Genomic DNA, 22,518 nt, shown 5'->3' on the forward strand with positions numbered 1-22,518 from the left:
ACACTTTTTTTCCAACAGAAAAACTGTTCCTACATCCTTTATGAAGGCTGTAGGAAAATGGAAAGGAAGTTAAGAAAAAGGAATGGAGGTGGTTAAAATTATGCAAAATAGTTCATCTGCAGAAAACATGCAGGAAATGGGCTTGTTTCACTTGAGAGGTGTTGGAAGGGCTGGGCTGGGGAGGGATGAGTTGCCCAGTATCCTGGGGAATTAAAAGTCTGAAAGGCCGAGACCCCTGCTTTGGATGTTTGCTGTGGAAGAGCCACCACATGAGGTTGTTCAGGGTGCACCTAGTGCGAGAGTGCCCAGCTGTGTTAGCCCCTGCCACACTCACTATAGCCTGGGTGGGCACCACGCTGGGGGAAGGGTGCCTGCTCTGCGGTCATCTGACTGCAGGGGGTGCTGTTTCCTCTTTGCAAAGGGCTCACGGGTAGCTGAGACTGTGAGTCCCTGAAAGCATCATCACTGCTCCCTGCCACCAGCTTTGGTGGTGCCAGCCTGGGATTTGGAACCACCCAAAGGCTTTTACAGGCTATGCAGTGAGTAACTTCATCTGGAGTGAAAGGACCAAGTGATGAGGGATGTTGAGCCATCCTAAAATAGCATCATTTACTTCCTTCCGAAGTATGGTTAAGGTCTGAGGAAGTCTTGGGCATTCATGAGGGCAAGGAGGAATTTCTGCAGGTCCTGGGCTGAGGAGGCTTAGCCAGGATTCAGTGATGCTTCAGAAACTGGGCTCAGGCCTCTGGTTACAGACTGTGACTACAAGGCTGCCCATTGCTACTGCTTGTCACATGGAGTTACTTCCTCTTTCTTCTTGATCTTGGAAAGGCAGGCACCTAGAAAATTCTCCAGAACCTACCCTTTCATTTTGCTGCTGAATTGAATTGAAGTTATAAACTAGAAATTGTAAAAGATAATGTGTCGATTTTTGTTGCAACGTAAATTGGGGGTTTGCCCAATCTAAGAGGAGCAAGTCACATTCTCCTTCCAGAGTTTGTCTCAGAAGGAATGTTCAGGAGTCAGGTGTAATGATGCTTTTTTTTTTTCTTTTCCAGCCACAGGACGAAGTCTTCAGGCTGGCCGCCTCCCTCAGGAACCTGGGGCTTGAGCCAGGTGCCGCCCTATGGATGGGAGATGACGGCAAACCGAGATGGGCGAGACTACTTCATCAAGTAGGTTAAACAGATGGCATGAACAATAGAATCCTTGGCCAATGGACTTCTTTATCTTTGTTTATGAGAATGAACATACTTAAATTAGGCACTCATAGGCATTTGGAGGCCATTACTAAAGCAGCTGGATCTCTTAAGCCAGCTGCTTATATTTCTATATATTTATATATTTATTTCTATACATTTATATTTCTATATATTGTGATGTTGGGTTGCTTCATTCTTCGACAGGCACCATCTTCGAATGACAAGTCACTGTGTAGCATGGTAAGCCTGGCTCAGAGCAAAAGTTTCCACCGTTAAATATTAGGCCAAGTTGTATTCATTGTCTGAGATTAACAACCGAAGTTGGACATGCAAGAATTTCATTTACAAGGTTTTCTAGGAGTGGTCAAGACAGGAATGCTACTTTCTCATCTGTAATTTTTTAAAAATCAGCTAAAAGGATTATGTACATTATCTGTTTTATTGTAAATTTCTCACACTAACGTTGGCTTAGGTTTTGGATTTTTGTGGTGCTCTGGTTTTTTGTTAATTGTGGTATAGAGAGAGAGAGAAAAAGAGAGAAAGATAACATGAAATTTACCATTTTAACCAGTTTTAGGTGTACGATTCAGTGGCATTAAGTACATCCACAATGTTGTGCAACCATTCGCTACTATCCATTTCCAGAACTTTTTCATGATACCCGAAAGAATCTTTGTACCCATTAAACAATAATTGCCAGTTCCTCCCTCCCCTTACCCCCTGGTGACATCTATTCTACTTTCTGTCTCCATAAGTTTATCTGCTCTAGGGACCTCATACAAGTGAAATTTATATATTTTCTGTCCTTTTGTCACTGACTTCTTTCACTTAGCATAATGTTTTCAGGCTCATCTATGCTGTAGCACATGTCAGAAGTTTTTCCTTTTTTTATTTTTCCTTTTTAATGTTCCCTTGTGTGGATAGGCCACATTTTGTTTATTCATTCATCTGTTAATGGACATTTGGGTTGTTTCCACCTTTTGTCTATTGTTACTGGTATTGTTATGAACATCGGTGTACAAGCATCAATTTGAGTCCCTGCTTTCACATCTTCTAGACACATACCTAGGCGTGGAGTTGCTGAAACATATGGAATTGTTGGGTCAAAATTAAAGGCTGTGTTTAACTTTTTGAGGAACCACCAAACTGTTTTCTGGAGTGGCTGCAGAGTGTTTTTTTGTTTGTTTGTTTGTTTGTTTGTTTGCAGTTTTGTGAAAAGAGCATTTCTATTTCTCAAAATGGCAAGGGTCCATACTGCCCTTTTTCTCCAACCTGAGCAAAATATCCTTAATTATAAGAAATTCATGAAACAGATTTGAAATCAGGAAGTGTGGTTGGTTCTATCCTGATTATAATAGAGGAGAGATTGGAGGCCAGAAAAAAAAATTATTTCACAACCACATGCTACATTCTTTGTTCCAGCCAAGTTGATTATGGACTGACTAGCCAAACACCGGATCACCATGAGGTGAGGGGTCATTTTTATAAAAAATATCTGCCAAGATTGTTTCTAGGGGATTTGGTCTTTTGTACCAACCCCCGCGCACCACCACATACAAGTGAGGATTGTTGGAAAGTAGCAACAGGGACAACACATGTGAGTGTTGTGGACAGTTTCTCAGTCTCTGAAGCCCAAATCTCTCTCCTTCCCTAGAATTGCTGCACAGGGGACAGGACTCCCACCCCTTCAGAGCACAGTTTCTTTCTGACGTACTTAACTCCTGGGTCCATCCCAGGAAGATCCAGTATGCCCTTGAACATGACTGGAAAGTGGCCCCCTGGCTTTCCAAGGCTTTCCTAAGGATATGCTCACAGAGATACTATCATAGAAATGGCAGTGGGAGCAGGGCCTCCCAGAAACCTCAAAGATTAGAAGAAAGGCCAATAGTTTGGCTCAAACCCCAGATTTTGAATTCATAATTTCATACCGTTTGTCCAAGTCCCTTAGGCTGCTAGGAAGACAGTATTTTTTAATATTATATTGTACCATCTATTTTGTAACATGGCTATGACTGTGTGCAATTGGCTCAGTTAAGGTGAACTAGATGCTTTGACTCAAAACAATAAAAATTTTGGGCTGAAGAAATATAATTTTTAAAAGATATGGATGATGGGTTTATGAAGGTATGCATCAGACTTCTCTGATTAAAACAGGTGTTTCTTTTCCCCTGGTTGGATTTGGGTTCCCATACATTCCAGGTCATTCGATCAATAGGTAGAAACCCAAACTGAGGCCAACTGGTTAGAGGTTCTGGGAACGTCAGCTAGCTCTGCCTTCATGCATTACCATTAGCATCACTGACATTTTTAAGAGCCAGCCTGGGTGTCAGTTTAACATTTACACTGGCCTAATGCCCACTGTTAAAACATAAGAGCAAATCAGCAGCTTAATAGAGAAACCTGCACTGATTACTAAATGGCAAGTTTTAAAACCAAAGTCACCAGTGTTATTTTTCCAAATCCATGTGGTTTCATTTTACTTGAAAAGTAAGTTTCTACAGTCCTCTCAGAGAAAGTTTTAAGATGTCAAGAACAGTATTTCTTCGGAAAGTGTTTGTTCTTTATCACTAATGAGTTTTATAAATAATGACAATCATTCTTTTTCTTTCCTTGTTTTTTTTTTTTTTTTTTACTTACTAGGTAATGTTTATTACAAAGAGGTATTCTAATTATCAGAGTTCTCGGGAGCCCAGGTTTGCAGTGTGGAATATTTCTGTACTCATTAGTTTTAGAAGTTAAAGGTACAATTTGAAAATTAATCTATGGTTGATAATTAGCACCTTTGCATTGAATTTTTCACTCTCTTGCATATTTTTTGAAAGAGAAATTTAGATGTTTTCTTTTTTTTTATCTCGTCTTAGGATGTAAATAACCCCCATCAGACAATTGTTTTTGATGGAGGTGCAAGTATTCCAAGTGACAGACAAAGCTATGGGAGGAAGTTGGCTTTTATGTGTTCAAAGTTAGAGTCTAACAACTAAATAATGAGATAATTCTAACATAATGAGTCTTTCAGAACATGGCCCAGGAGAGTTCAAAATGTGCTCAAGTTTCATCTTCCCTCTTCCATACCCAATTATTTAGGGTAGGGCTGGGTAACCTGTTATCTATAGAGTTACTGATTCACGGGGTTAAATGAAGGATGCAATAAACACATGCTAATATATGTTTTTATAATACCGTATAGGCTGCAAACTAATGGTTCTCAACCTTGGCCACACATTGGAATAGACTGAGGATCAGTAAAAAATCCTGATGCCTGGGTCTGGGATTGAGCCTGGAAATAGTGAGTTTCAGGAGCTCCCCAGGTAATTCTAATGAACAGCTATGGTTGCTGCTGTAAAGCACTTGTCAACACATGATCTCATTTATTTGGCTTGAACACAGAAATGATTAACTCCATTTTTCTGGATGGTAAAACTGAGACTCAGCCTATGAGAAGGAACAACTTTTGTTGATATTCTTGGGGAAATATGAAATGCAGTTTTAAGGAACAGAAAACATTGTTTAAGAAATATGATAGATGCAAATTTAAAATTTCTCAGTTCCTTACTATTACCAGTTAAGAGAGAGCAGAGCAGGGGAAGGGAGGAAGAGAGATGGAACGAAAGAAACTACAAGGAAAAGGAAAGAGTCATGGGAGAGGGAGTCCCAATGAGAAATGGATAAAAGAGGGAGAGATGAAGGGAAAGAGAAATGAAAAGAAACAGAGAAAGTGAGATACTCTAAGGTGATTGTTACAATAACAGCATCAATTAATAATAACTTTAGATGTAGGTATAGATGGAGAGGGATGTAGATATATTATAGATCCAATCATAGATACAGATATAAAAATAGATATAGATGTGGACATACATATAGATGATAGAGAATATAGACATTGACGTAAGTATTAATACAGAGATAGATGGGTATAGATACATAGATGGATATAGACTATAGGTATAGATGATAGAGCTATAGATATGGATATGGGTATAGATGATTAGATACAGATATAGACTATAGATGAGTGACTATACAATCACATTCACCCAGGAGAGTCCTGGTTTATGGGTATCATTCTGAAGTAATTACAGACAGCACCTCCTTTTGCTCTCAAAGTGTTCTGGTTTGGATAACACAAGATAAGGTATTTTAAAAATACATGTTTAAAAGTCAGAGAATGAGGAACACCATTTTTTAGTTAAATTGGGTAAAAATATGCTTGTTTGACTGCAAAGGTAGGGAGAGTTAATGCAAAGTAACATGATTCATAAATCTGGAACTTTGGTTTTGTAAATTACAGGAAAAAATTAAAACATGAGCAAAATAAATATTAAAATACTAGCTGGCAAAATAGATTATTATGATGAGCCAAGTTAGAGTCTGGGGATAGAGATGGGGGTTGGAGAGGAGACTGGAGGGTCAGTTCCGAAGCACATGGCCTGATTTTTCAAGTTATCAATTTAAGAGGCTTTTTCTTGTTGGCCTGCTGGCTTCCTGGCCACCTTCATCCTGTGTACACAAAAAGTAGCCCTGTATGAGGATTGGACAAGACATGCTGTTCTATTATTCTACCAGCAATTCCCACAGTGGGCAATTAAACTGAGTTACTATCTCCTTAATGCAGAATAATTCAACTCTGAATCCTGAAGAGTAGAGATTAGTAATGAGATGTGGAAACTTCCACTTTGTTCTGCAGTATGGGCTTGGCTCAACTTGGGAGTAGTTTAGTCATTCCCATCTGCCAATCTATTCCATGGTCAATGTAAAATGTATTTTTGGCTTATCTATCTATAGAAAATAATAATCTGAATAAATACAAGTAATTTGTATGCCCTTTCTTATCAACCACAGCAGAAGACAGTCAAGTCAACATGATAGGATTCTGTCATCATGGAAATTAGAAATAGAAAAGCCTTACCTCATTCTTCTGTGTGAGCCCCAAAGTATTTACCCAGTCTAATAGGTTATCTTCAGATACTATTTGGTAGTTCTAGGGCTATTCTTTGGATATTTTTTTCTTGATTTTTACTACAAGATTTCATGAGACTTTTACTGTTATTCTGTGGAGTCCCTTTATCTGTTACTCTGTGGTGAATTCCCTTAAACTTTTTCTCCTCTAAAAAGTTTTTTAAATGTCAAGAAGAGTTAAGGTGTAAAGTTGGGATGTGGATATTGTGGTTGTGCCCATCATACCCTGTGATATTTTTATATTTGGAGCAGACACCAATTTCCTACTTTATCAAGCCTACGTTTTAATACACACCCAACAAAGGACAAATTGATCTGAGAGATTACACAAGTTGTTATCTTTTGTCTCTGCTAATAAAATGCTGCAGGTCCTTGTGGAAATTAACAGTTGTGCCCATGAAGGAAATAAGAGAAATCTCTTGGTGATAGGTTACTCTGTTATTCTGTGAGGTGTATAAGCATCCGAAGAGTTAATAACTAGCAATATGTTAGAAAACAGGCAGTTTGCCTCATTTTTTGTGGGTGTTTTTGATGAACAATTCTTAAATATGTTGCTTTTGAGTATGCATGATGGGTTCTGCATAAAAAGCAAATACTTGCCTCATGGCAAGAGCAAATGTCATTTGGTTCAATGAGTTCCTAGATCCCAAGCATCCAGTCAAGGGGAGGAAAGTATATTGTAATTTTGGAATGGGGGGAACGAAGTCAATATGATAGTATCATTACATGAAATGAAAGGTAATTATGCCCTGTCAATACAAAAGCTTCCCAGGCTGAACATTAGGAGCTGTTTATTCCCTTCATTGGAGCAGATTTGTTTTCTTTTGAATCTGACAAAGCACCTATCTGCTGAGTTAATAATCACTGCTCCCAGCTGGAAGGTAAGTTTGCAGAGTTGATGGAAGGGCTTTTAACAGGAAAGCTCTGAAATGACTCTATCATTCCAGATCTAATTTGGCATATGGCACAAAGAGCTGTGCTAGGCAAACTTCTCCTGCTTCAGAGGCTGTTTCATTTTCCCTATGTTTCTTCTTGAAACTTTGCTGGCTTACTTAATCTGGCCTTCACTCTAGGACAAATCCCTGAGTTGTCTCCTTATTTGTCCAGCAGGCCAGAGTATCTGGAGGGATTGTAATTATCTAAAGTTCCTTGGGCCACTTGACTACAACAGAGTTGGGGCATGTACATTCAAGCCAAGCTGTGGACAGCAGGTTAGCTAGTGCACTGGGTCGCCTCTTTCTTCTCCTATGCTGTATATAGCCCCTAGGGATGTACAGGAGGTGGGTCACAAAGTCCATTCAGTATCACAGGGATGGCCAACCTGTGCAAAGGAGAAGCACCTGGAGGACCAGGTTTCCATCACAGCCTGTAATTGAAATACTAGCTTGGGGCTGCCTGCCACCCTTGATTTTTTTGAGTGGCCTCTGGACCTCTTCTTTCTAGATTGAGCCAACCCTTGCAGAGAGCAATTTTGATGTTATTGCCTAAGGCTGGGGCACAGGCAGAAATTCTGGCCTGTGCCAAATGCCACGTGGGGGTGTGGGTGTTGCTGCCAAGTAAATTGGCTGAGCTTAAGAGGACATGGAATCACCTTGGAGGCAGGTGTCTTTTCAGTATTGTCTGCACTCCAGCATAAAAGGAGAGCAGGGCCAGGAGCAATGTCTCACACCTGTAATCCCAGCACTTTGGGAGGCCGAGGTGGGCGGATCACCTGAGGTCAGGGGTTGGAGACCAGCCTGACCAACATGGAGAAACCCTGTCTCTACCAAAAATACAAAATTAGCCAGGCATGGTGGCACATGCCTTTAATCCCAGCTACTTGGGAGGCTGAGGCAGGAGAATCGCTTGAATCTGGGAGGCAGAGGTTGCGGTGAGCCAAGATCGTGCCATTGCACTCCAGCCTGGGCAACAAGAGCAAAACTCCATCTGAAAAAAAAAAAAAAAAAAAAAAAAAAAAAGGGGGAAAGCAACTGAGACGGGAGGGCTGGTGACAGAAGTGCCATACTGTGGTCCACCAAAAGGTGGGAAACTGCAGTTCCTGCCAAGCCCTTATCCTGTAGTTCCTCTCAAAGCTTGAATAAAGCCTTGTTATCAATGGCCAATTTCTGGTGAAGAGCTCCTTCAATTGCAAGGATGATAAGAGATCACACTACTCTTGGAGCCAGTGAACACTCGGATCAATCTGAGTCACGAGTAGCCATGTCACATATTTGCTGCACAGAGCATGCCATCCGGCTGCTCCATAAACACAGGTTTGGCATTAGGTGTTCAGGTTGAGAAGGCTGGGAGAAACTCAAAAATGCTTTTTGATCTTAAAGGGTGCCGCTGAGCGCATGGGGCTGGCTCCATGATTTTTAGGACCTGTTGCAAAATGAAAATGCAGGCCCCTTGTTCAAAAAGCAGGATAAAAGTGCTGGAAAAGGTATGAAAATGTAAAGCTTTTCCCCTTCTTCTGTGGTCTCTCTGTCAACATGTCATAGAGTTTTTTATTTCCTATTTAATGACTTTTTTTTAAGACAAAGTCTCTCTCTGTCGCCAGGCTGGAGTGCAGTGACACGATCTCGGCTCACTGCAACCTCCGCGTCCTGGGTTGAAGAGATTCTCCCACCTCAGACTCCTGAGTAGCTGGGATTACAGGTGCACGCCACCACACCCAGCTAATTTTTGTATTTTTAGTAGAGATGGGGTTTCACCATGTTGGCCAGGATGGTCTCAATCTCTTGACCTCGTGATCTGCCTGCCTCAGCCTCCCAAAATGCTGGGATTACAGGCGTGAGCCACTGTACCCGGCCTATTTAATGACATTTCATAATAAGACACATGAAAATTTTAAATTATTAGCAGGAATTTTACTGATCATCCTTGTATGATGAAAGTTTCAGATGAAAATATAAGAGCATTAACTTGTCTGAAGAATCACTGAAATGATACAATTTGTATTTCATAGCTTATACATGCATATGTCTTTCATTCTAATCAGAACAGTAGAAATGCTGCACACAACTAACTCAATTGTTTTGATTGTACTAAAAGATAAATACTTTTCTTCCCCCACCCCAAGGTAATCCTCTAAGCCAGGTCAGCAAACCTTTTCTGTAAATGGTCACATAGTAAATATTTTAGGCTTTGGAGGCCATGTGGTCTCTGTTGTGACTCAACAGTGCAAGTCTGCCATGGTAGTGTTAAAGCAGTCATAGGAAACATGTAAATAAATGGACATGGTTGTGTTCCAATAAAACTTTATTTACAAAAACAGACTGGGGGCCAGATGTGACCCATGAGCTATATAGTACTTTGCCAATCCCTACTCTAAAACATCATCCATTTGAGCCCATTCTTATATTTTTAATTCACTAATTGATAAATTTTCAAAACCCTCCCATGAAATGAGGAGCTGACACATGTTTTATGTTTGAAAGAAACTAGGGCAGAGATTAGTAAAATGACTTTTCTGAGGTTGCAGGGAGCTAAAAATGGACCTCAGAGCCCCAGTTTGTCCTACTTGTTGCCAGAAAGCTCTATGATGTGTCTTCTGTCAGCATGCAGTTCTTGCATAGCTCTGACACCTATGACCTACCTTAAAGGTTGTTCTAGGAACAATGTCAAAATTCACCAGAGAAGTACAACTTTTAATATGAAAATGCCATGACTCCTCCCTTCCTTTTGGTGGGTGTTCACAGGGAGGAGGCCTGCTAATCAATCACAGGGTTTGCACCTGCTCTCCCACTCTAACCAGCACCTTTGTGGGAGGGGTACAGAGGACAGGAAATGATAGCAGGGGGCAGCCCAGTCACAATGGAATGCTGAATACAAGTGCAAATAATTATTAGGAAGGTGAAAATTACATAGCAATTTGCTCTTACTAATGGTCGACAGAAAAACAGCCCCATTGTACTTTCAAAAAGTTAATTGACCATAGTGTTTTGGGAAAATGTTGCTTATTATCATTGTGGAATTTTATAAGGCTGCTGTGTAAATGTCCTTAACTCATTTTTGGTGATATTCTGTTCTAGATTGTTCTCTCAGCTTCTCCTTTCTCTCACCATTCTCCTTTTGCTCCAAGCTCATAAGAGGTTCCTCAGGTGGTTCTTTTTTTTTTTTAAGCTCAACATTTAAACTTCAGTTTCCCACATTATCAAGCCCGCATTCCTACATAAAACCCCCAAAAGGGTAAAGGATTAATAAGTTGAATATGTTGGTACCATTTGGTTTTGGTCCAGAAATTACTGGAGACTCATGGCTATTCTCCTACAGGAGATAAAGGAGACCAACAAAAATCAGTTTGCACTGCCTAGAATATTGTCTGGGAAATAGTATGCAGTTAATAAGTATTTGTTGAATAGATGTTTAGATGTATGTTTGTATCAGTAGATGGGTGGATGAATGGATGGATGGATGAATAAGCCTGTTTCTGAAGCCTTATATTCAGTGGGCCATAAGGGAAAATGCTGATACACAAATCAGTGAGTATCTCTTCTTAAATTACTGATGTAGAAATGTCACTAGAAGAATTTAGGCATTAGCCAGGTGTGGTGGCTCACGCTTGTAATCCCAGCACTTTGGGAGGCCAAGGCGGGCAGATCATGAGGTCAGGGGTTTGAGACCAGCCTGACCAATATGGTGAAACCCCATCTCTACTAAAAATACAAAAATTAGCCAGGCATGGTGGTGCATGCCTATAATCCCAGCTACTCAGTAGGCCGAGGCAAGAGAATCACTTGAACCCAGGAGGTGGAGATTGCAGTGAGCTGAGATCGCACCATTGCACTTCAGTCTGGGCGACAGAGTAAGACTCTGTCTCAAAAAAAAAAAAAAAAAAAAAAAAATTAGGCATTTAGTGGGATACACCTTACTCCTGCAAGAATGGCCATAATCAAAAAACCAAAAAATAGTAGATATTGATGTGGATGCAGTGAACAGGGAACATTTCTACACTGCTGGTGGGAATATAAGCTAGTACAACCGCTATGGAAAACAGTATGGAGATTCCTTAAACAACTAAAAGTAGAACTACCATTTGATCCAGCAATCCCACTACTGGGTATCTACCCAGAGGAAAAGAAGTCATACGAAAAAGATACTTGCACATGCATGTTTACAGCAGCACAATTCGCAATTCCAAAAACATGGAACCAACTCAAATGCCCATCAATCAACAAGTGGATTAAGAAACTTTGGTGTATATATATACGATGGAATACTAATCAGCCATAAAAAGGAATGAATTAATGGCATTCACAGCGACCTGGATGAGATTGGAGACTATTATTCTAAGTGAAGTAACTCAGGAATGGAAGACCAAACATCATATGTTCTCACTCATAAGTGGGAGCTAAGCTATGAGAATGTCAAGGCATAAAAATGACACAATGGACTTTGGGGACTCAGAGGAAAGAGTGGGAAGCAGGTGAGGAATAAAAGACTACAAATAGGGTACAATGTATACTGCTCGGGTGATGGGTGCACCAAAATCTCACAAATCACCACTAAAGAACTTACTCATGTAACTAAACACCACCTGTTCCCCCAATAACCTATGGAAATAAAAAAAAAATTATAAGAATTTAGGCATTTAGGTAAAGCCTATATTTTATAATAAGACACTAAACGTTTATCAAAACCTTGTCACCAATTCATAAGTTAGTGTGGCTGTTTATCAGAAATTCAAGATGCAATAAAATTATCTTTCTGGAAATAGTGTGGTTGCAGTGTATTTTAGCGACAAGTGGCATAGAATAATAAAGCACAGAAATAAGAGTAAAAAAACTTGGGGTAAAATCCCAGCTCTTTCAGTGTTAGCTCTGTGATGGTGGATTATCACTAGGACACTGTGGGCCTCACTTTTCTCATTATACAACAATGTGTTTGGACTAGAAATCTGTATCATCTGGGAATCCTGTGAGGTACAAGCAACAAAAAATTCTAAGTCAATTTGGCTTCAATGATAAAAATAATTTGTTGGTTTATGTACCTAAAAAATAAATGATAAAACTGTTACAGCCAAAAGGAGTCTAAGGATACATGACAACTCAATGTAATATGCTATACTGGTTGGAATTTTGGAACAAATAAAGGACATTAGGTAAAACCTAAAGAAATCTGAATAAAATATGGACTTTAGTTAATAATAATGTATCAGTATTGGTTCATAAATTGTGACAAATGTACCACACTAATGTAAGATGTTAACAATAGGGGAAACTGAGTGCCACATATACAGGAATGCTCTCTACTCTGTAATTTTTCTGCAAATCTAAAAGTGTTCTAAAATAATGTCAGACATAAGAAATACACAAAACAGGATAATGTCAGCAAGATGGCGGACTAGGAAGCTTCAGTTCCTCGTTCTCCCACAGAGCCACAAAATTAACGACAAGTTATTGACCAGAATAACTTTGTGAGAATTCTAAAGACCAGTTGAAAAGTTACAGCATCTAGACCAATGTAAAACCAAGAAGGAATTCCAGCAAAAAGGAAAGGAAACTTTTAAAAAGTTTTGCATACCTGTTACCAATGCTTCTCTCCCTATGTGATTTAGCATAGTGCAACTAACAGGAAACCTCCCACCTTGGGAATCCTCTTTTAGGATGAAAACAAAAGAGCGGACCATGCATCTAGCATTTGGGCTAGTCTGGAGGCTGTCTAAGGAACTGGTTCCTGAGTTACGTTACTCAGAGCACTGATGGGACTTGGTGAAGCACTGGTGGCCTTCTTTGGAAGCTGCTGAAAACAAGACATGATCCTCATGGCATCTTATAGCTGCAGTTCCAAAGGCAGACACCAGCAGAATGTTCACAGGCTTCTAAGAAGAAACAGGAACAACAAGCTTCTTAGGAAATTGGAGATGTTTTAAAGCATAGACACAAACGCAGAGAAGACAGCATATCCTTAGAAAAAGTTTGGAGAGGTCCTAGAATCTATCGCGGAGCCAATCCGTGAAGATTTTTCCCTGCACAAAGTCAGTCTATAAAGACTAGGAGAGGTGGTTGTTTCTCAAATGCCCAAGTCTCAACAACAGCAGTGACAAATCCCAAGGCATACTAGGAGAGAGGAAAACCAGGCCCAATCAAAGTGCCAAAATAAAACTCCAGAAACTGACCCTAAAGAAACACAGATCAATTCTCCCTCACAAAGAATGTAAAGTAACTGTACTAAACATGCTCAATGAACTAAAATGGAACACAGATAAACAACTAAATAAATTCAGGAAAATGATGCATGAACAAAATAAGCATATCAACAAAGAGACACAAACTATAAAGAAGAACCAAACAAATTCTGGAAGTGAAAAATATAATAACAGAACAGAAAAAAATTCAAGAGGTTTCAACAGAAGACTGGATTTGACAGAAAAAAACAAACAAACTTAAAGACAGATTATTAGAAGTCATTATTAGAAGTAATCAAGTCAGAGGATTAAAAAGAAAAAAATAAAAGTGAAGAGAGCCTAAGAGACTTACGGACACTGACAGGTAAACCATTTTATGCATGATGGGAGTCCCAGAAGGAAAAGAGAGGGAGTAAGTGTTATTTGAACCAATAATGGCCAAAAACTTTTCAAACTTGAGGAAAAAAAATGGGCATGCAAATTCAAGAAGCTCAAAGAACTACAACCAAGATAAATTCAAAAAGACCCACACGAAGATGCATTGTAATCAAATTGTCAAAAGTCAAAGACAAAGAATCTTGAAAGCAGCGAGAGAAAAATAACTCATCACATACAAAACAGCTTCCATAAGGTTATCAGTGGAATTACCAATAGATAACTTACAGAAGGAAGTGACAAAGAATACTGTATCCAGAAATTGCCACAGCCACCCAACCTTCAGCAGCCCCCACCCTGAACAGTCAGCAGCCATCAACACCGAGGCAAAATCTTCCGTTAGCAAAAAGATTATGATTTGCTGAAGGCTCAGACAATTGTTGCCACATTTTAGCAATGAAGTATTTTTAATTAAGGTGTGTACATTGTTTTTTAAGGCACAATGTTATTGCACATTCAATAGACTATAGTATGGTATGAACATATTTTTTAAGTTCTGGGATACATGTGTAGGACATGCAGGTTTATTACACAGGTAAACATCTGCCATGGTAGTTTACTGCACCTATCAACCCATCACCTTGGTATTAAGCCCTACATGCATTAGCTATTTATCCTGACGCTCTCCCTCCCCCCACAACCCCCAACTACAGGCCCCAGTGTGTGTTGTTCCTCTCCGTGTCCATGTGTTCTCATTTTTCAGCTCCTGCTGGTAAGTGAGAACATGTGGTGTTTGGTTTTCTGTTCCTGCATTAGTTTGCTGAGGATAATGGCTTTGAGCTCCATCCATGTCCCTGCAAAGGACATGATCTCATTCCTTTTTATGGCTGCATAGTATTCTGTGGTGTATATGTACCACATTTTCTTTATCCAGTCTATCATTGATGGGCATTTAGATTGATTCCATGTCTTTTCTATTGTAAATATTGCTGCAGTGAACATATGTGTACGTGTAACTTTATAATAGAATGATCTATATTCCTTTGGGTACATACCCAGTAATGGCATGGCTGAGTCAAATGGTATTTCTGGTTTTAAGTTTTTGACGAATTGCCCCACTGTCTTCCACAATGGTTGAAACTAATTTACATTACCACCAAAAGTGTGAGAACATTCCTATTTCTCCACAGCCTTGCCAGCATCTGTTGTTTCTAGACTTTTTAATAATTACCATTCTGACTGGCATGAGATGATATCTTATTGTGGTTTTGATTTGCATTTCTCTGATGATCAGTGATGTTGAGCTTTTCTTCATATATTTCTTGGCCACATAAATGTCTTCTGTTGAGAAGCGTCTGTTCAGATCCTTTGCCCACTTTTTAATAGGGTTGTTTTTTCTTGTAAATTTGTTTAAATTCCTTGTAGATTCTGGATATGAGACCTTTGTCAGATGGATATATTGCAAAAATTTTCTCCCATTCTATATATTGTATATTCACTCTGATGATAGTTTATTTTGCTGTGCAGAAGCTCTTTAGTTTAATTAGATCCTATTTGTCAATTTTTGTTTCTGTTGCAATTGATTTTGATGTTTTCATCATGAAATCTTTGCCTGTGCCTATGTCCTGAATGGTACTGCCTAGATTTTCTTCTAGGGATTTTATAGTTTTGTGTTTTACATTTAAGTCTCTAATCGCTCTGGAGTCAATTTTTGTATAAGATCTAAGGAAGGGGTCCAGTTTCAATTTTCTACATATGGCTAGCCAGTTCTCCCAGCACCATTTATTAAATAGGGAATTCTTTCCCCATTGCTTGTTTTTGTCAGGTTTGTCAAAGATCAGATAATTGTAAATGTGCAGTCATATTTCTGAGATATCTATTCTGTTCCACTGGTCTATGTGTCCGTTTTTCTACCAGTACCATGCTGTTTTGGTTACCGTAGCCTTACAATATGAAGTCTGGTAGAGTGATGCCTCAAGCTTTGTTCTTTTTGCTTAGGATTGTCTTGGCTATATCAGCTCCTTTTTGGTTCCATATGAATTTTAAAGTAGTTTTTGCTAATTCTGTGAAGAATGTCAATGGTAGTTCAATGGGAATAGCACTGAATATATAAATTACTTCGGGCAGTATAGCCATTTTCATGGTATTGATTCTTCCTATCCATGAGCATGGAATGTTTCTCCATTTGTGTGTGTCCTCTCTGATTTCTTTGAGCAGTGGTTTCTAGTTCTCCTTGAAGAGGTCCTTCACTTCCCTTGTTAGCTGTATTCCTAGGTGTTTTATTCTCTTTGTAGCAATCGTGAATGGGACTTCATTCATGATTTGGCTCTCTGCTTGTCTGTTATTGGTGTATAGGAATGCTTGTGATTTTTGCACATTGATTTTGTATCCTGAGACTTTGCTGAAGTTGCTTATCAGCTTAAGAAGCTTTGGGGCTGAGATGATGGGGTTTTCTAGATATGGGATCATGTCGTCTACAAACAGAGACAGTTTGACTTCCTCTCTTCCTATGTGAATACCCTTTCTTTCTTTCTCTTGCCTGATTGCCCTGGCCAGAACTTCCAATACTATGTTGAATAGGAGTGGTGAGAGAGGGCATCCTTGTCTTGTGGCAGTTTTCAAGGGGAATGCATCCAGCTTTGGCCCATTCAGTATGATATTGGCTGTAGGTTTGTCATAAATGGCTCTTATTATTTTGAGGTATGTTCCATCAATACCTAGCTTATTGAGAGTTTTTAACATGAAGAGATGTTGAATTTTATTGAAGGCCTTTTCCACGTCTATTATCAAATGGTTTTTGTCTTTAGTTCAGTTTATGTGATGAATTATGTTCATTGATTTGCATATGTTGAACCAGCCTTGCATCCTGGGGATTAAGCCAACTTAATTGTGGTGGATAAGCTTTTTGATGTGCTGCTGGATTTGGTTTGCCAGTATTTTATTGAGGATTTTTGCCTCGATGTTCATCAGGGATATTGGCCTGAAGTTTTTCTTTTTTGTTGTATCTCTGCCAGGTTTTGGTATCAGGATGATGCTGGCCTCACAAAATGAGTTAGGGAGGAGTCTCTCCTTTTCAATTGTTTGCATTAGTTTCAGAAGAAATGACACTAGCTCCCCTTTGTACCTTAGGTAGAATTCAGCTGTAAATCCGTCTGGCCCTGGGCTTTTTATTTTTTGGTTGGTAGGCTATTTATTACTGCCTCAATTTCAGAACTTGTTATTGGTCTATTCAAGGATTCAGCTTCTTCCTGATTCAGTCTTGGGAGGGTGTATATGTCCAGGATTTTTTCCATTTCTTCTAGATTTTCTAGTTTGTTTGCATAGAGGTATTTATAGTATGCTCTGATGGTTGTTTCTATTTTTGTGGGGTCAGTGGTGATATCCCCTTTATTATTTTTATTGTGTGTATCTGATTCTTCTGTCTTTTCTTAGCTAGCAGTCTGTTTTATTAATTTTTTCAAAAAACCAGCTCCTGGATTCATTGATTTTTTAAAATGTGTTTTCATGTCTCTATCTCCTTCAGTTCTGCTCTGATCTTGGTTGTTTCTTGTCTTCTGCTAGCTTTGGCGTTTGTTTGCTCTTGGTTCTCTAGTTATTTTACTTGTGATATTAGGGAGTCAATTTGAGATCTTTCTAGCTTTTCGATGTGCTAGAAATTTCCCACTTAACACTGCTTTATCTGCGTCCCAGAGATTCTGGTATGTTGTCTCTTTTTTCTCATTGGTTTCAAAGAACTTCTTGATTTCTGCCTTAATTTCATTATTTACCCAAGAGTCATTCAGGAGCAGGTTGTTCAATTTTCATGTAATTGTGTGGTTTTGAGCGAGTTTCTGAATCTTGAGTCCCAATTTGATGGCACTGTGATCTGAAAGGCTGTTATGATTTCAGTTGTTTTGCATTTCTTGAGGAGTGTTTCACTTCCCTTTATGTGATCTATTTTAGACTAAGTGCCATGTGGTACTGAGAAGAATGTATATTCTGTTATTTTTGAGTAGAGAGTTCTGTAGATATCTATTAGGTCCACTTGATCCAGAGCTGAGTTCAAGTCCTGAATATCCTTGTTAATTTTCTGTCTCGATGATCTGTCTAATATTGACAGTGGGGTCAATAGTGGGAGACTTCTCCCACTATTATTGTGTGGCAGTCTAAGTCTCTTTGTAAGTCTCTAAGAACTTGTTTTATGAATCTGGGTGCTCCTGTATTGGGTGCATATGTATATTTAGGATAGTTAGCTCTTCTTGTTGAATTCACCCCTTTACCATTATATAATGCTCTCCTTTGTCTTTTTTTATCTTTGTTGGTTTAAAGTCTGTTTTATCAGAAATTAGAATTGCAACCCCTGCTTTTTTCTGCTTTCTATTTGCTTGCTAAATTTTTTTCTGTCCCTTTATTTTGAGCCTATGTGTGTCTTTGCATGTGAGATGGGTCTCTTGAATATTGCAAGCTGATGGGTCTTGACTCTTTATCCAACTTGACATTCTGTGTCTTTTAATTGGAGCATTTAGGCCATTTACATTTAAGGTTAATATTGTTATGTGTGAATTTAATACTGTCATCATGATGCTAGCTGGTTACTTTGCAGACTTGTTGATGTAGTTGCTTCATAGTGTCATTGGTCTTTGTACTTCAGTGTGTTTTTGTAGTGGCTTGTGATGGTTTTTCCTTTCCATATTTAGTGCTTCTTTCAGGAACTCTTGCAAGGCAGGCCTGGTGGTGACGAATTCCCTCAGCATTTGCTTGTCTGAAAAGGATTTTATTTCTCCTTCACTTATGAAGCTTAGTTTGGCCAGAAATGAAATTCCGGGTTGGAAATTCTTTTAAGAATGTTGAATAACGCCCCCCAATCTCTTCTGGCTTGCAGGGTTCCTGCTGAGAGATCTGTTATTCTGATGAGCTTCCCTATCTAGGTGACCTGGCTTTTCTCTCTGGCTGCCCTTAACATTTTTTCCTTCATTTTGACCTTGGAGAATCTGATGATTATGTGTCTTGGAGTTGATCTTCTCATGGAGTATCTTACTGGGGTTCTCTAGATTTACTGAATTTGAATGTTTGCCTGTCTTGCTAGGTTGGGGAAGTTCTCCTGGATGATATCCTGAAGTATGTTTTCCAACTTGGTTCTGTTCCCCCTGTCTCTTTCAGGTACTCAATCAGTCATAGGTTCAGTCTTTTTACATAATCCCATAGTGCTCAGAGGTTTTGTTCATTCCTTTTCATTGTTTTTTTTTTTCCTAATCTTGTCGACCTGTCTTATTTCAGCAAGATAGTCTTCATGCTCTGAAATTCTTTCCTCTGCTTGGTCTATTTGGCTATTGATACTTGTGGTTGCATTGTGAAGTTCTTGTGTTGTGTTTTTCAGCTCCATCAGGTCATTCATGTTCCTCTCTAAACTGGTTATTCTGGTTAATGGCTCCTGAAATGTTTTATCATGATTCTTAGCTTCTTTGTATTGGGTTAGAACATACTCCTTTAGCTCAGCAAAGTTCGTTATTACCCACCTTCTGAAGCCTACTTCTGTCAATTCATCCATCTCAGCCTCTGCCCAGTTCTGTCCCCTTGCTGGAGAGGTGTTCTGATCATTTGGAGGAGAAGAGGCACTCTGGCTTTTTGAGCTTTCAGTCTTTTTTTGTTGATTCGTTCTAATCTTCATGAGTTTATCTAGCTTCAGTCTTTGAGGCTGCTGACTGTTGGATGGGGTTTTTGTGGGGACTTTTTTGTTGATGCTGTTGTTGTTACTTTCTGTTTGTTTTTCTTCTAACTGTCAGGCCCCACTTCCGTAGGGTTGCCATGGTTTGCTGGGAATCCACTCCAGACCCTATTTGTCTGGGTCCCTCCCACACCTGGAGGTATCACCAGTAGAAGCTGCAGAACAGCAAAGATGGCTGCCTGCTCCTTCCTCTGGGATCTCTGTCCCAGAGGGGCACCAATATGATGCTAGCAGGAATGCCCCTGAATAAGGTATCTGGTGACCCCTGTTGGGGGTTCTCATCCAGTCAGGAGGCACAGGATCCAGGACCTGCTTAACGAAGCACTCTGGCTGCCCCTTGGCAGAGGGGGTGTGCCGCACTGGGGGGATTCACACTAATCTGGTGTGCCGGGATTCCTCCGAGCCAGCAGGGGGAAAGACTAAGTCTGCTGATCCATGGAGACTGTGGCCTCCCCTCCCCCAAGGGGCTCTTTTCCAGGGAGATTTGAGTTCTGTCCTTAAACCCCTAGCTGGAGTTGCTGAAATTCCTACAGGGAGGCCCCGCCCGGTGAGTAGAGAGGGGTCAGAGTCTGGCCTAAAGAGGCAGTCTGGCCACGATCTGCCACAGCTGCTGTGTGGGCTATGGGGTATTCCTCCTGGGTCCAAACCATCCAGTCTCCCCAGCCTCAGCAGACTGGAGCTGCAGCGATGGTGGCCACCCCTCCCCCTGGGAGGTCAGTCATCTTAGGCAGCAGGCAGCCACAGTGATGGCCGCTGCCCTTCTCCATGGGAGCTCAATAGTCTTAGGCAGTAGGCAACCAGAGAGATGACAGCCACCCCTCCCCCTGTAAATTGGTAGTCTTAGGCAGTCTCCAGCTGAGTGGCTGCTGAGAATCTGCACAGCTATGTGCTTGGGACCCAAGGCCCTGTTGGCATGGGCTCAAGAGGTGAATCTCCTGATTCCCGGGTTGCACAGATTTGTGGAAAAAACCTTTGGCTGATACCAGACAAAGACATTACAAGAAAATAAAACTAGAGCCCAATAACCCTGATGAACACTGATGCAAAAATCCTCAAGAAAATACTAATATACTGAATTCAACAGCACATTAATGCAGAAAAAGCATTTGATAAGATTCAACAACCTTTCATGATAAAAGAAAAAACACTCAGCAAACTAATAGAAGGAAACTACCTCAAAATAATAAAGGCTATCTATAAAAAGCCCAAAGTTAACATTATACTCGATGCTGAAAAACTGAGTTTTTCCTCTAGGATTAGGAAGGTGGCAAGGACACCCACTTTCACCACTTCTATTCAATGTAGATTGGAAGTCCTAGATTAGGCAAGGGAAAAAAATAAAACATCCAAATTGGAAAGGAAGAGCTAAAATTGTCTCTATTCACAGATGACACGAGCTTATATGTAGAAAACACTAAAAATTACGTGCGCGTGTGCACACACACACACACAAACTGCTAAAACAAATTCAGCAAAGTTACAGGTCACAGAAAAATCAGTTGCATCTCAAAAGGAATAATCAAAAAGGAAATTAAGAAAATAATTCCATTTACAATAGCACTAAAATAAAATACTTCAGAATAAACCTAACCAAGGAGATGAAAGACTTATACACTGAAAACTGTAAAACATTGCTGAAAGAAGTAAAGAAGACAAAAATAAATGGAAAGACATTCCATACCAATGGATTGGAAGACTTAATATTGTTAAATGTCAATATTGCCCAAAGCAGTCTACAAATTCAACACAATTCCTGTAAATATGACAGTGAAATTTTTTTCAGTAAGAGGAAAACATTATCCTAATTTTTGTATGACAGCTCAAGGAATCCTGAATAATCAAATCAATTTTTTAAAAGAAAACCAAATTGGAGGATTCACATTTTCTGATTTCAAAAAATATTATAAAAGCTTTGGTAATCAAAACAGTGTGATAGTGGTATAAAGACAGACATATAGTCCAATGGAATAAAATAGAGAGACCAGAAATATACCTTCACATACATGATTAAATGATCTTTGACAAGGCTGCCAAACTGAAAAACTCTTAAAAGAGAACATGGGGGAAAGCTTTATGACATTGGATTTGACAATGATTTCTTGGATATGACACCAAAAGCCTAATATAAGGCAACAGAGGAAAAAATAGACAAATGGGACTACATTAAATTTCAAAACTTTTGTGCCTCATAAAACATGATCAACAGAATGAAAATCATGCAACCTATGGAATAGGAGGAAATATTTGCCAATCATATATCTGATATGAGGTTAATATTCAGAATATAAAAAGAACATCTACAACTCAACAGCAAAATGTCAAACAACTCAATTTAAAAATGGGCAAGGAACTTGAATAGACATTTCTTCAAAGATGATAAATGACCAACAAACATGTGAAAGGATGCTCAACATCACTATTCGTCAGGGAAATGCAAACCAAAACTACAATAAGATACCACATACGTTAGGATAGCTACTCTCATAAAAAGAGGAAATAATTAGTGTTGGCAAGAATGTGGAGAAATTGGAACCCTTATGCACTGTTAGTGGGAAGGAAAGTGGTATAACTAATGTGGAAAACAGTATGGCAAGTCCTCAAAAAATTAAAAATATAACTACTATATGATCCAACAATCCCACTAGTGTGTATACATCCAAAACAATTGAAAGCAAGGTTTCAAAGAGGTATTTGCATACTTTTGTTCATAGGAGTGTTATTCACAATAGCCAAGAGGTAGAAGCAACCCAGATGTCCATCAACAGATGAATAAACAAAATGTGGTCTTTACATATAGTGGAAAACTATGGAAATACTGTTATATGCTACAACAAGGATGAACCTTGATGACATTATGCTAAGTAAAATAAGCCAGTTCCAAAGGACAAATACTGTAGATTCCACTCATATGAGATATCTAAAGTAGTCATATGGAAAACAGAATGGTGGTTACCAGGAGCTGAGGGAAACAGATGAAGGACAGTTGTTTAATGGGTATAAACTTTCACTTTTGCAAAGTGAAAAAGTTCTGGAGATCTGTTGTGCAACAATGTGAATGCACTTAACACTCCTGAACTTTACACTTTAAAATGGCTAAAATTACAAGTGTTTTTTCCCCACAGTTAAAAAAAAATACACAAAGTGCATGCCAGTGCCACTGTCAGAAGAAG

At 39.4% G+C, this 22,518-nt stretch overlaps 1 protein-coding gene across 7 annotated transcripts in view; it reads left to right on the forward strand.

Annotated features, from left to right (window-relative positions):
• FRMPD4 (FERM and PDZ domain containing 4) overlaps positions 1–22,518 on the forward strand; it is an 836,494-nt gene that overhangs the window by 611,690 nt on the left and 202,286 nt on the right. For all 7 annotated transcript variants that reach the window (XM_054676434.1, XM_054676435.2, XM_016943101.4 and 4 more), the window contains one exon: positions 1,059–1,175. In XM_054676434.1, coding sequence (XP_054532409.1) covers positions 1,059–1,175 — 117 coding nt within the window. The remainder of the gene's footprint in view (positions 1–1,058; positions 1,176–22,518) is intronic.

The sequence above is a fragment of the Pan troglodytes genome, chromosome X (genome assembly GCF_028858775.2).
Source record: "Pan troglodytes isolate AG18354 chromosome X, NHGRI_mPanTro3-v2.0_pri, whole genome shotgun sequence".
NCBI lineage: Eukaryota > Metazoa > Chordata > Mammalia > Primates > Hominidae > Pan > Pan troglodytes.